Source organism: Fragaria vesca, linkage group LG4 (assembly GCF_000184155.1).
Source record: "Fragaria vesca subsp. vesca linkage group LG4, FraVesHawaii_1.0, whole genome shotgun sequence".
In the NCBI taxonomy this organism is placed as follows: domain Eukaryota; kingdom Viridiplantae; phylum Streptophyta; class Magnoliopsida; order Rosales; family Rosaceae; genus Fragaria; species Fragaria vesca.
In genome coordinates, this window is record NC_020494.1 from 14,150,017 (window position 1) to 14,162,412 (window position 12,396).

Below are 12,396 nucleotides of genomic sequence, written 5' to 3' on the forward strand. Positions count from 1 at the left end.
ACTATCAATATCAAAATGCTAAATAAGTTTAAGGTATGTAAATCTTAGGGAAAAAAAAAAATTAAAGAGCTTCATTAAATTGGTTCTTTGCCCTTGTCAGAAGGGCTTGGAGGTTTACCCGGAAAGAGGAAATGAAGGACTTCCTTAGCAGCAGCAGCATTTTTGACTTCATCAGTAGCCTCCCTTCTTTGCTTTAGAGGGTTTCATATTTTGTTGATAAAATTGGCCTCCCTCTTTTATTTCTGCGGGGGATCAGTATCCTTAATTATAGGCTGCAGCAGAACTCAACATTCCATCTGGAGCCAAAGCAAGTTCAAAGGTTTTTGCCGAAAGCTCTTAGCTCTCTAGTAGTGGGAGTGCTATGACTGCTATCTCAGCTTCTCTTGTAGGTCTAAAAGCTCTCATTACTGTGTCCGGAACCCTGAAAGCTCTTCGTGGGAGAAGAGATTGGAGCGCGCTTGTTCTCATATGGTGCAGGAGGAACATTGCTTACTTTGCCCTCGGCTAGAAGCATGGTGCCGTTTGAGTTTTCCTTCAAAGATGTAACAAGACTACGAACTTCTTTTCCTATGGCTGGCTCATTTGGTTCAGTCAAAACTATAGAGGCATATTGGTCAACACAATAGCGTTAAGAAACTCATATTATAGAGGAGCTACTGCATTTTCAAGTGTGCCCTGCATCTCAGCTTAGGTTTTTTTTATTTTTTATTTTTATTGTTTGACTATGATTCTTCAACACTCGCATAATGGATACTGAAGCTGGGGTTCAATCTAGCAACTTAAGGTTTATCTACCTGATTTATCTAGTAACTTTTCTTCAACTTGCATAATGGATACTGAAGTGGGGGTTTAATCTAGCAACTTAAGGTTGATCTTGCTTTGTAAAGAGTTTTAGATCACATATGTTGTGGAGGCGTGCCAGGGCGTTACAAGTGCTTATAGTTTTGAGAGAAGTATGTGGTATGGTTGATGCAGTGATGCAGTGATGCCATTCAAATGGTGGGATTTGGTTCAGTTCCTCAACTTGGAGAGAATTATGTTCTAGAGAAGTAGGTTTCATACTCTTAATATCATGAAGTCTGTTTGTTTTCAACATCAAGATTCATTATATTCATGGAAATTGGTTCAAATACCCCAACTGAAAGATGCCTAGTACTAAATGATGAGAGCGAGACAAAATGCTACATTATGCTACACTATTTTCTGTACTAACAAGTTTAAGAAAGATTGTGTTGCATGCATATATAGTGCTACTTGGTTTAAGAAGATCCCTGATAAAGAATCACTTTGTGGAAAGCAGTTGTTTGTTTAATGACTTCAACTTGCGACTGATTTCAACATGAACAAAAATCAACTCCTTTTGGGCAAAGGTGTCTAGTATTAATCACAACAATGGATTCACTAACAATATTGTATTCAATTTAGGAACTAAATCAGAGTGCTACTTCGTTTCTGGGATCTGATTATATGTAGGTATGTATCTCCAAGTACCAGAAAACATAGCCCGGAAAATGTATCATTTAACATCAAATTCAAATACTGTATAGTTCATCAGTTTCACTGATCTCATTAATTCGGACTACAAGAGTAAGTTCTTAGTACCTGTTTAGTATTTTTACATTAAAAAAAAAAAAAAAAAAAAAAAAAAAAACCAAACAACAACACAGTATTGATGAGAAAAGCCACTAAAAAGGTTCAAGGGCTTTCACATAATGCACCCCTTCGAACCTCGCATATTCTAAGCTCATCACCTTTTTTCTTTTACCACAGCTTGAATGTTTGGCCCCTCCGAACTTCTTCTTTAGCCACTTTCCTTTATTGCTTCTTGAAAGTGGTGGAACCTGGTTCTTGCTAACCCTAACTTGCCGGCTCAGCTTCCCATCACTTTCTTTCTTCGAAGCCCCTTTCACTCTCTTTGATTTCTCCTGGTACAAGTCCGACCATTTGAACTTGAGATTCCACTCTTTCATTATCTCCGAAACCGACTCGGTGGATTCGATTCCGAACTCCTTCTCATAGAAAGTCTTCCACAGCTTATCAGTCACCGGACTCAGATCTCTGTCTTTTGTAGACTTCTCTATATGGATCAACTGCGTCTTGGAACAGTGAGGTAAGATCTGTTCGACAAGTTCCAAGTCCATGGTGCTCACGTCGCCCAGAAACCTATTTTCTATGGCCGTACTGAGTCGGCAACAGACAGAGCCTTTCCATTCTGATCATCGGTACCGTGTAGGCTTGATTATCCATATATCAGTCAGTTGCTGTTTTGTTTGGGAGCAAAGATTCGAAGTGCAGTGGGTGTGTGAGTTCCCATTTGGGTAATTTATAGGAAACTGGCGGCAGTTGCATGTTTGCCTTTTCCTTGTGGGATTTGGAATTGAATCCACGTACAGCTGAGACTTCTCCATCGGAGGTATTATATTGTATCACAAAAACCTAAATATGATTGTTGGGGTTTCCACAGTGTTTTGGCTTTCATTGTTTACACTGGTCGCATGCTCAGATGCTCTACATAGTATAATAGCTAGATTCTTTTTTCCCTAACAGATTAACAAATATAACATCAATGCAAGGAGATTTATAACAATAAACATGTCAGCGACTAGCTAGCTAGCTAGTAGTCGATATATATATATATATATATATATATATATATATATATATATATATATACGACGGCGTTCTAAAGAGGACGTCCGCACAGCCCTTAAAGTGCAGACGTCCCTCCGTTTGCCACCGTAAGGCTCCGACGACGGCGCGCCTCCACCCCAGTGGCCTCCAGCAGCGTCCCCAATTACTTTCCCTTCCCGGCGAGTCCGTTCTTTTCCAGTTTTCCAACGAGATCACCAAAACTTCAAATAAAGTCGATCTCGCCGGAAAACTGGAATTCGGCGGACTCCCCAGGGAGGAAAAGTGATCGGGGACGCTGCTGGAGGCGCGCCGTCGTCGGAGCCGTACGGTGACAAACGGAGGGACATTAAGGGCGTGCGGACGTCGTCCTCTGATCCGGACTATATATATATATTGTTTTAAAACATGTCAACCGATCGAGTATGATCATCTCAGTCCACTCAGACGTACGAACTGATCATATCATTTAGAGTATATGGGAATTATTAGCTGATGAGGCTTTGCATTGTTGTTGATCATCATCTTGTTTTGGGGGGTGGATTAGGCGCCACAACTTCTTTACGAGCCCATTGAGAAGTCGAATATTGTGAATTTAAGCGACCAGTCCAAACAGTGAAAGCCAAAACAGTGTGAAATTAACCACCAATAATCATGTTAGTGGTAGTATCTTCATGATGACAAACACGTTTGGGTATCACCAAATGTGCACCTTCGTTGAACGTCAGCGTCGAGAATATGAGAGTGAGACTCATCCCTATTGACATGAGCCAGACAAGTAATCGTTTACGGAGAGGAAATCCGAATACAACCAAAAGAGTGATACTGGTAGAAAAAAGGAAGCATACGATATTGAAATTCTGGAAGGAGTTGAACTCAACTGGATTCATGTAGCTTGATATATACTGCAGTACCGGCAACACAAGGGTTCGTCACATTGCAAACATGGACTCCATTAAAAGTCATATCGGTGTTCATTTCTGACCAAAATCTACCTGGTACGGTGGGTGGGTTAATCGTAGCTTGGAATGTCATTGTTTTCATCATGGTAGCTAGCCACAACCATCAACATGCCGCGTTTCTCTTCCACCTAGTTCCCAGTCTTACTGCGTTTCTCCTTCACCTTTTTCATCTTTCTTTGATTTGTTGTTTCCTAATGGGCTAATGGCAGTTGCTCATTATCTTTCCTTCCATTTCTCATGATTCCAGCATCCATGAAAAGTGAAAACTCGTTGAATTTCCAAGGTAACGAAATCTCTTGGACTATTTTCTAACATGTTTAGAACCTTCCCATGTACTTCATCTCTTTTTGCTCGTACATAGGAAGGTTCAGTACATTGTTGATCTGGGTTTTGGGTTTGATTTACTTTTAGAATGTTACCTCTAGGGTAGGTATGTTATTGGAATTTCTCTGGCTGTAGTTATATTCGTAGTTTCCTACTACAATTGCGTGTTTGCTTGTTCAATCTATAAAAAAAAAATAATAATAATAATAATAATAATAACCCAATAAATTAAGAAAGTTACTTCGGTTTTAGACGGCTTCGAAATATGAGTTCATGCAATGGATAGGTCTGAATAATAAGATCCAACGAAAATTATACGACGCACCCGGGTGCACCGCGCACCCGATATCTCCACCGTCCGTTTGAGCACGTGGACTTGGGGCGTTAGTTTGGCGTTTGCGGTCTGTTAGGTAGGCGAGTGATGGTGCTAGGGTAAGTAAGTGGATGTGGATCTTTATGGTTTCGCTCATCATCGACGACGGAAGCGATCGTCTTCTTCTATGGAAGAGAGCCACATCGCTACCCCTTATCTCGTCTTGCTTAGAGTCCAGAAGACGGCTCATTGTGTTCCAATTCCGGAAGACGAAGATATGACTTTGTAGCCTTCGACTGGAATCTCAAGGACCGAATCCTGAACGAGAGGAGATCGGCGTCTGAAAGGGTTAGGATCAGGCTGTGATGAAATTAAGGGTCAGCATGCTTTCTTCGATGAACTATGATGTGGAGAAGAAGATCTGGTTCTGGGTCTGTTCTTCATTTTCTTTGGAGAAGAAGATCTGGGTTCCTTCATTCTCTACTCAATTCGCTTTTTGGGTTTTTATTCATCTCAAAATCTCAATGGGATTGTCTTACTTTTTCAAATTGCTGCATTTTTTGTTCAATTTCTGTTTTCCCGTTTGGATACTGCAAAATCGGTATTTCATGAATCCAAGTGCCAGAGTACTCTGTTTGGATAAATAGGGTTTAGGCAATTTCTTCCCACAATGAAGGCTACATAACTCACTCGAATCGGCAGTTTCTTGTACGTCCGGCTACAAGGTTAGATTTCAATTTCCTTCATATATTTTGATTTCCACTCCTAGGTTCAATGGTTAATTGAGAATCAGTGTTGTGATTTTGATGTCATAAGGAATGTGTGATGCTTTTAGGATTGAATTTTGTGATTTTGATGCTCGGATGAATCACAAACGTGAATTTGTTTGAAATGTATAATTGGAAGTAGGATAATGTATTGTGATTGAATGAGAATTTTATGTTGTAAAGAAACTTAGTGTTCCCGAAAGCTTAATTTGAGGCAAATTCTGGAATGCACCCACAGGTCCAACACCCACGGTGTCTCTCTAGTCTCTATGGTCCGTGTACTGTCCCCTTGAGTATCTGTTAAGTGTTAGAGACTAGGATTGTGATATTATAATTAGGTGATCATTTTATTGAAGCTGTTGAATTCATCTGGGCTCTATTCAACTAACTATGTGAATGATGAGTGAGTTCATATGGGAGGTAGAACATTATGTTCTCCTGGGTTTTTGTAGAATTGTCTAGATTTGTAGATGTGATCCGTGATTAAGCTATGTGTCTTTGCTCTTGGTTGTGTTTGCTAGTGTTTTATATGTACTATGTCATTAGCGGAAAATATGCTACCATGATATGCTTAACTACTTTGTTGTGATTTCAGAGGACATGGGAAAATTAAACTGTATGTAAGGTAGTCAAGCTCAAAGCATGTACATGTTTTCGTTAATACATTTCCACAGTCAAAATGATAGCTAATTACTTATTATTATTATTGTACCAGTTGTGGCTACTGATGTGTTCAGATTTTGGAGCTATGATTACCTCATAGTTGTATGGACTGTTTATCTGTTTGAGCCTTATATGCATTGCTAATACAGCCAGGTGCCTAGTCGCTGCTTCGCTACATGCACTAATCATGTAAACTGTCATCTGTGACATCTGTGATCATATACTTGTTGCAAGTTCAAAGTGAGGTTTTCTGGGTTTGTGTTGTTTATACAGTCTGTGTTGAGTTGAATGTATAGTTTTAGTCTTTGCTTTGTTGAAGTTTTAGTCATTGATCAATTTGATGTGTCTAGAGCATTTGAGATTTTAGTAAAACAAAGTAGCTGTTGTTCAGTTTGGACTAGGAAAGATTCTGGCTTTCGATTTTAGTGTGTCTTATTTGGGTTTTGTATTGGTTGTGTGGGCAGTGGCTCCAGAAAGAAATTGAAAGATAGGTTGCTTTCAGCTACGTTTGGGTAAAGACTCGAGTAGGGTTAGTTTCACAAATGCTCACACATGCTCTAAGTGGTTTTCACCCGTTTGTAAGTTTTTTGGAAGCATGTCCATTAATTGATATGATGTCAATTTAAACTTCATTATGCACTACATATGCAGATGGGTATTCTAGTTATGATTGTGAGTCCAACTACGATTTGGTTCTCAGAATAAGAACCAAGTAACCAGTTGGAAATCCTCCTTGGAACCAACAGTTTGAAACGGTAAATCATTCTCTGTACTGATATCTTCATAGTAATGTAAGAAACTTATATTTGTCACAATTGCTGCACTAATGACATGTTCCTTCAGATTGCAGCTTTCTTTTACGGTGTAGGGACAAGCAAGTCCCATCCACCAATCCCTGAACATCTTTCTTCTGCAGCAAAAGATTTTCTACATGAGTGTCTGCAAAAGTATGTTAATACTAATGTTATTGCCAATCTTGTAAATTGTAATCGTTTTAGATTGAACACATATCCTAGATGTATATATGTTGTGTTGAACATTTCTTATCTTGGTTATATTATGATGATGTAGATTTTCATGTTCCAACTACTCGTTTATTTGGATTTATATTTTCTGTTGTCTAATGGTCAAGAACTAACTGTAAGGCCATCCGCATCTGAGTTTCTTAAGGTAAATAGTTACTGAAATCTGTTACAGTTTTCCTTTTCTGTAATGGGAATCTTGTGATGTGCAATCACTCAATCTAATTCTATTGCTAATTGCTGTGTGAGGCTTTGTTTTCTAGTATGTCTTATACTCTAATTCTTTTCAACTTCTTGTATTATTCACACATCTGGAAAGAAGTGGTCTCAGAATCTTTCTCAGGCCCAAAATTTTTAGGGGCACAAGTTTTTATTTTTCTGATTAGCATAGCCCATCACATGAGAGCATCATAGTTTCTCACCATTTAAAAACCTGTCTCGTGTTTTCATGCACTTTTGTTTTTGGTAATTTAATAATCCATGTTGGTAGTTTAATTGTGAACTTTTTTTTCTTCCTAAAAAGAAGTGTCACATCTCCCATAATTATTGTACATGCAATAATTAATTATTACTATAAAAAGAATACCGGGTGGGTTCAACAATTTTTGGAGGTGAGACCAAGTCCACCCTTGGTGAAATTTACCAAGTAGACGTCATCATTAAATAAGTTATACAATTTTAGTAGGCATGATGTGGTCCTAATGACAAATTAAAAAACTTCAAATTTGACCATGATATGATTAGTGTATTCAAATATGGCTATAGAAAAAAATTCACATGTTTTCGATAACATTTAGGTCTCGATCCACGCGTTCAACCTTAAACTAACGTCACTTATTACACGAAAACACTCTTACCCACCCTTTCTTGACTTATTTTGGTCGATTCTTCCACACACACACTCTCACGTAAATGAGATGCAACTGCCCATATAAAAATTTGTGAAACTTTACCTCCCGACAATAGAGTTCCTCATAGGGAATAATAAGCGTTAGTAGAGTTAACCGTCTTGATCGGGGTCCAAACATTATTGAACATATGTGAATTTTCTACCATACTCGTATTTCACTATACATATTAGATCCTACGGATGATTTTTTAAAATTGTATTTGCAAGATATAGTTGCTTCACGAAGTTCTACAATTGCATAAAATCTACTAAACATGTTATACTATTTCAGTAGGCACGTTGTGGTTCTAATGGCTAAATTTCACAAAATGAAAATTCAACCGTCTGATATGATCAACGTACTTAAATACGGCTATGAAAAAATATATACTTGTTTTCGATAACATGTAGCTCTCAATCGACGTGGTCAACCTTAAACCAACGTCACTTATTACACGAAAACTCTCTTACCTACCCCTATATAACCTAGTTTGGTTGATTCTTCCACACACAAAACTCTCACATTGTTAGGATGTAACCATCTATGTAAAAATTTAGGCGCGTTCACATCCCGACGATAGGGCTCCCCGTAGGAAAGCATAAGCGTAAATATGGTTGACCGCTTCTATCGGGGACCAAACATTATCGAAAATATGTGATTTTTCAACCATAGCCGTAATTCACCATACTGATCACATCCTATTTCACAAGATTTTTGAAAATATTGTTTCCTCTATATAGTTAGTTCACAAAGATTTACACTTGCATATAACCTACTAAACAAGTTATACCATATTAGTTGTCACATTGTGGTTCCAATGGCTAAATTTCACAAAATTAAAATTCAACCGTCTGATATGATCAATGTACTTAAATATGGCTATGGAAAAAAATTCACATGTTTTCGATAATATTTGGCTCTCAATCCACGCGGTCAACCTTAAACCAACGACATTTATTAATAAAAACGCTCTTATCTACCTTTATATAACCTAGTTTGGTTGATTCTTACACACACAAAACTCTCACATTGATGAGATGAAACAACCCATGTAAAAATTTAGAGACGTTCACCTCTCGACGATAGGGCATAAACGTAACTAGGGTTGACCGTTTTTATCGGGGACCAAACATTACCGGAAATATGTTATTTTTCAACCATAGTCGTATTTCTCCATACCGATCACATTCTATTTCATAAGATTTTTGAAAATATTGCTTTCGTATAGTATAATAGGTTCACAGAGATGTACACTTGCATATAACCTATTAAACAAGTTGTACCACATTAGTAGCCACGTTGTGGTGTTGTCCGATGGTCACTAAATTGCCAAATTTGGTATGTTTCACTAGCATGGTCGTAGTGACCATATTGCTAGATCAGTACTCCAACTAGGCAAAATGAACATAAGACATGAATCTCAATCTATTAATTAAATTTACAAATCCATATATACAAATGTCAATATCCAATCTCAATAGCAATTACAAAACAAAAAGAAATACACAGAAATCCATATACAACAGGGACCTTTTTAGGCTATCTATTGATTCTTTGTTAGTCCCCCTGTTACCATGAGCTGCTTAGTTTATGACATCCTCCTCTTTTAGATCAAAGCCAGATACCCTACAATAAAATCCACGTAGCTATGTTAGTAGTAGAAAATAACAGACAACAGAGAGATTAAACTTATTACAATGTTGGGGCTTAGGTAAGTACATACACAACTTCTGACTATTGGAGTTGCAAACAAATAAATAACCTCACAAATAAAGACTAAAACTATACATTCAACTCAACACAGACTGTATAAACAACACAAACCTAGAAAACCTCACTTTGAACTTGCGACAAGTATATGATCACAGATGACAGTTTACATGATTAGTGCATGTAGTGAAGCAGCGACTAGGCACCTGGCTATATTAGCAATGCATATAAGGCTCAAACATATAAACAGTCCATACAACTATGTAATCATAGCTCCAAAATCTGAGCACATCAGTAGCCATAACTGGTGTACATGTAATAATAATAATGATGTACATGTACAACAACAACAACAAGTACATGCTCTGAAATCACAACAATGTAGTTAAGCATATCATGGTATAGCATATTTTCTGCTAATGATGGCACACAGTCCATACAAAACACTAGCAAACACAACCAAGAGCAAAGACACATAGCTTAATCACGGATCACATCTACAAATCTAGACAATTCTACAAAAACCCAGGAGAACATAATGTTCTACCTCCCATATGAACTCACTCATCATTCACATAGTTTGCTGAATAGAGCCCAGATGAAATCAACAGCTTCAATAAAATGATCACCTAATTATAATATCACAATCCTCTAGTCTCTGATACTTAACAAATACTCAAGGCGACAGTACACGGACCGTAGAGACTAGGGAGACACCGTGGGTGCATTCCAGAATTCGCCTCAAATTAAACCTTTCGGGAACATTAAGTTTCTTTACAGCATAAAATTCTCATTCAATCACAATACAGTATCCTACTTCCATTATACATTTCAACAATTTCACGTTTGTGATTCATCCGAGCATCACAATCACAAAATTCAATCCTAATAGCATCACACATTCCTTATGACATCAAAATCACAACACTGATTCTAAATTAACCATTGAACCTGGGAGTGGAAATCAAAATATATGAAGGAAATTGAAATCTAACCTTGTAGCCGGACGTACAAGAAACTACCGATTCGAGTGAGTTATGTAGCCTTCATTGTTGGAAGAAATTGCCTAAACCCTATTTATCCAAACATAGTACTCTGGCACTTGGAATCATGAAATACCGATTTTGCAGTATCCAAACGGGAAAACAGAAATTGAACGAAAAATGCAGCAATTTGAAAAAGTAAGACAATCCAAAAAGCGAATTGAGTAGAGAATGAAGGAACCCAGATCTTCTTCTCCAAAGAAAAAGAAGAACAGACCCAGAACCCAGAGTTGGCAAAGAGAGTTGAGGCGAGAGAGATGGGCGCCAACCCGCCCAGTAGTCGGGATCGTCGGACGACTTGCTGGAGTCGGATGCGATCAAGATTGAGGTGGAATGTTTGGATGGGGGAGTCAAGTACGATCGATGAAATAGGCAAAGGATTGAAGAGGAGACGACCTGGATCAACAGACTTCGGAGCTCTTGGGTCGTCGATGGCTGTGTAAGACATAACAAATTAGACGACAGAAGATGGCTATGTTATTGGGGGAAATGAGAGAGGAGAAACTAAGACGATACAAAACCAGTCGAAGCTAACGTGGTTTAGCTTCCACGCGCTATTAGACATCCGGGTGCGCGGCGCACCCGTGTGCGCCGAATACGTTCTCAAGATCCAATTACCCAAGACGAATGATAAAACAACATTCAATCAGTGTCAAATTCATAAACTAAAAATATGCGTCTGTAACTAAGAAAATTGTATCTCTACCCAAAACTTTTCCTCATTCTATCAAGATATGTACCTTGATACCTGTGAGGTTCTTTACAATTCATTTGTTCTTTACAGAATTGTTAAGAAAATATAGGGTAGCTTTAGTTGAGAAAATATTCATTTTTGATTTTCAAACAGACATAAACTTCAATATGATTACAAGTTTACAACAACAATACAGAACACGTTATATTTTCATCTTACATAGTTACTTACCATCAAAACCACAAAAGCTACAATCACAAAAATAGTGAGCAATCACCATCAATCGTCGTAATGAATTCTCTTTATGAAGTGCCCCTTCTCCGGCAATGGTTTGTAGTCATTCACTGGTCGCTTCCCGGTCAAGTCGATATCATAAACTGGATTTCCATCAGCATACAACAATCCCCAGTGCCTCTCTGTTCCAGGGCCACCCTTTTGATTTTCATCATACAAAGAAAATATGAATGTTGGTATCACCACACCAGGCCTCGCAGGTGTCCCAATGGTTGGCTTAGTAACAATCTTTTGTACCAAATTTCGGTTATATGTGGCTGCATTTTGTACATTAGCCCCCGGTTGGTTTTGTTCCCCGCCGGAGTTGGGCCACCCGGTCTCTGCTATCAAGAGCCGGATATGAGGGTAGCCGAGCTTGGTCATGGCGAAGATCAAGGAGTCGAGCATTTGGTCTAGAAGATTGGTGTAGACCAAACCACTTCCGGGGTCAGTGTACAGTAGACTACTGTTGTTACTAATGTTTTTCAGTAATGCGAAGTCTAGGCTAATCTCTTTGGGATTTGAGGACCATGGGAAAAAAGGGTACACATCAATGAAGAAAAATGACTTGGTCCGGTTCAGGAATCTGAGCAACGGAACAATGACGGTTTCCGAGACATCTGATCGGAAAGCGCCACTTGATGGTGGGAAACTTGTTTGAAGCACGTCCATTGCTAGTGGTGTACCTATTTTGATGTTGGTGATATTTTTGGCTCTGAGAGAGTGCTTGATTTTAGTCATGGCTGGGACTACATCGTGCCATAATCGGCGATCTTGGTCGGAGAAGTAGCTGAGGATTTCATTGCCTACAAGGAGGTACCGGATCATGGTCTCGGGGTAGTAGGGGAGGACATTGTTTCTGATCCATTCATCTGCTTTGGATTGGTCTGAGGCAATGCCAGTTATTTCATTGTTTGGGACCATGATGGAGACTGAGATATTGGTTCCGGATAGGAGTCTTAAAATTTCAGGGTTTGCATCATAGAGCTTCACACGCCCTATTTTCATGGATTTGATGAGCTCAACGGACCGGTTTGGTGATGGCAAATTGTTCCCTATCTGTCCATAGTTTATGCCAATTTTGCTCGAAATCTCGGCAGCTGCCAA

At 38.7% G+C, this 12,396-nt stretch overlaps 1 protein-coding gene across 1 annotated transcript; it reads right to left on the minus strand.

The window, feature by feature from the left end:
* Positions 1-11,295: 11,295 nt before the first annotated feature.
* On the minus strand, positions 11,296-12,396 carry LOC101303609 (probable glucan endo-1,3-beta-glucosidase A6-like; the record flags this gene model as incomplete). Its single annotated transcript, XM_004298167.1, has 1 exon — positions 11,296-12,396. A coding segment is annotated over one exon (1,101 nt), but the record flags the coding sequence as incomplete, so codon positions are not given.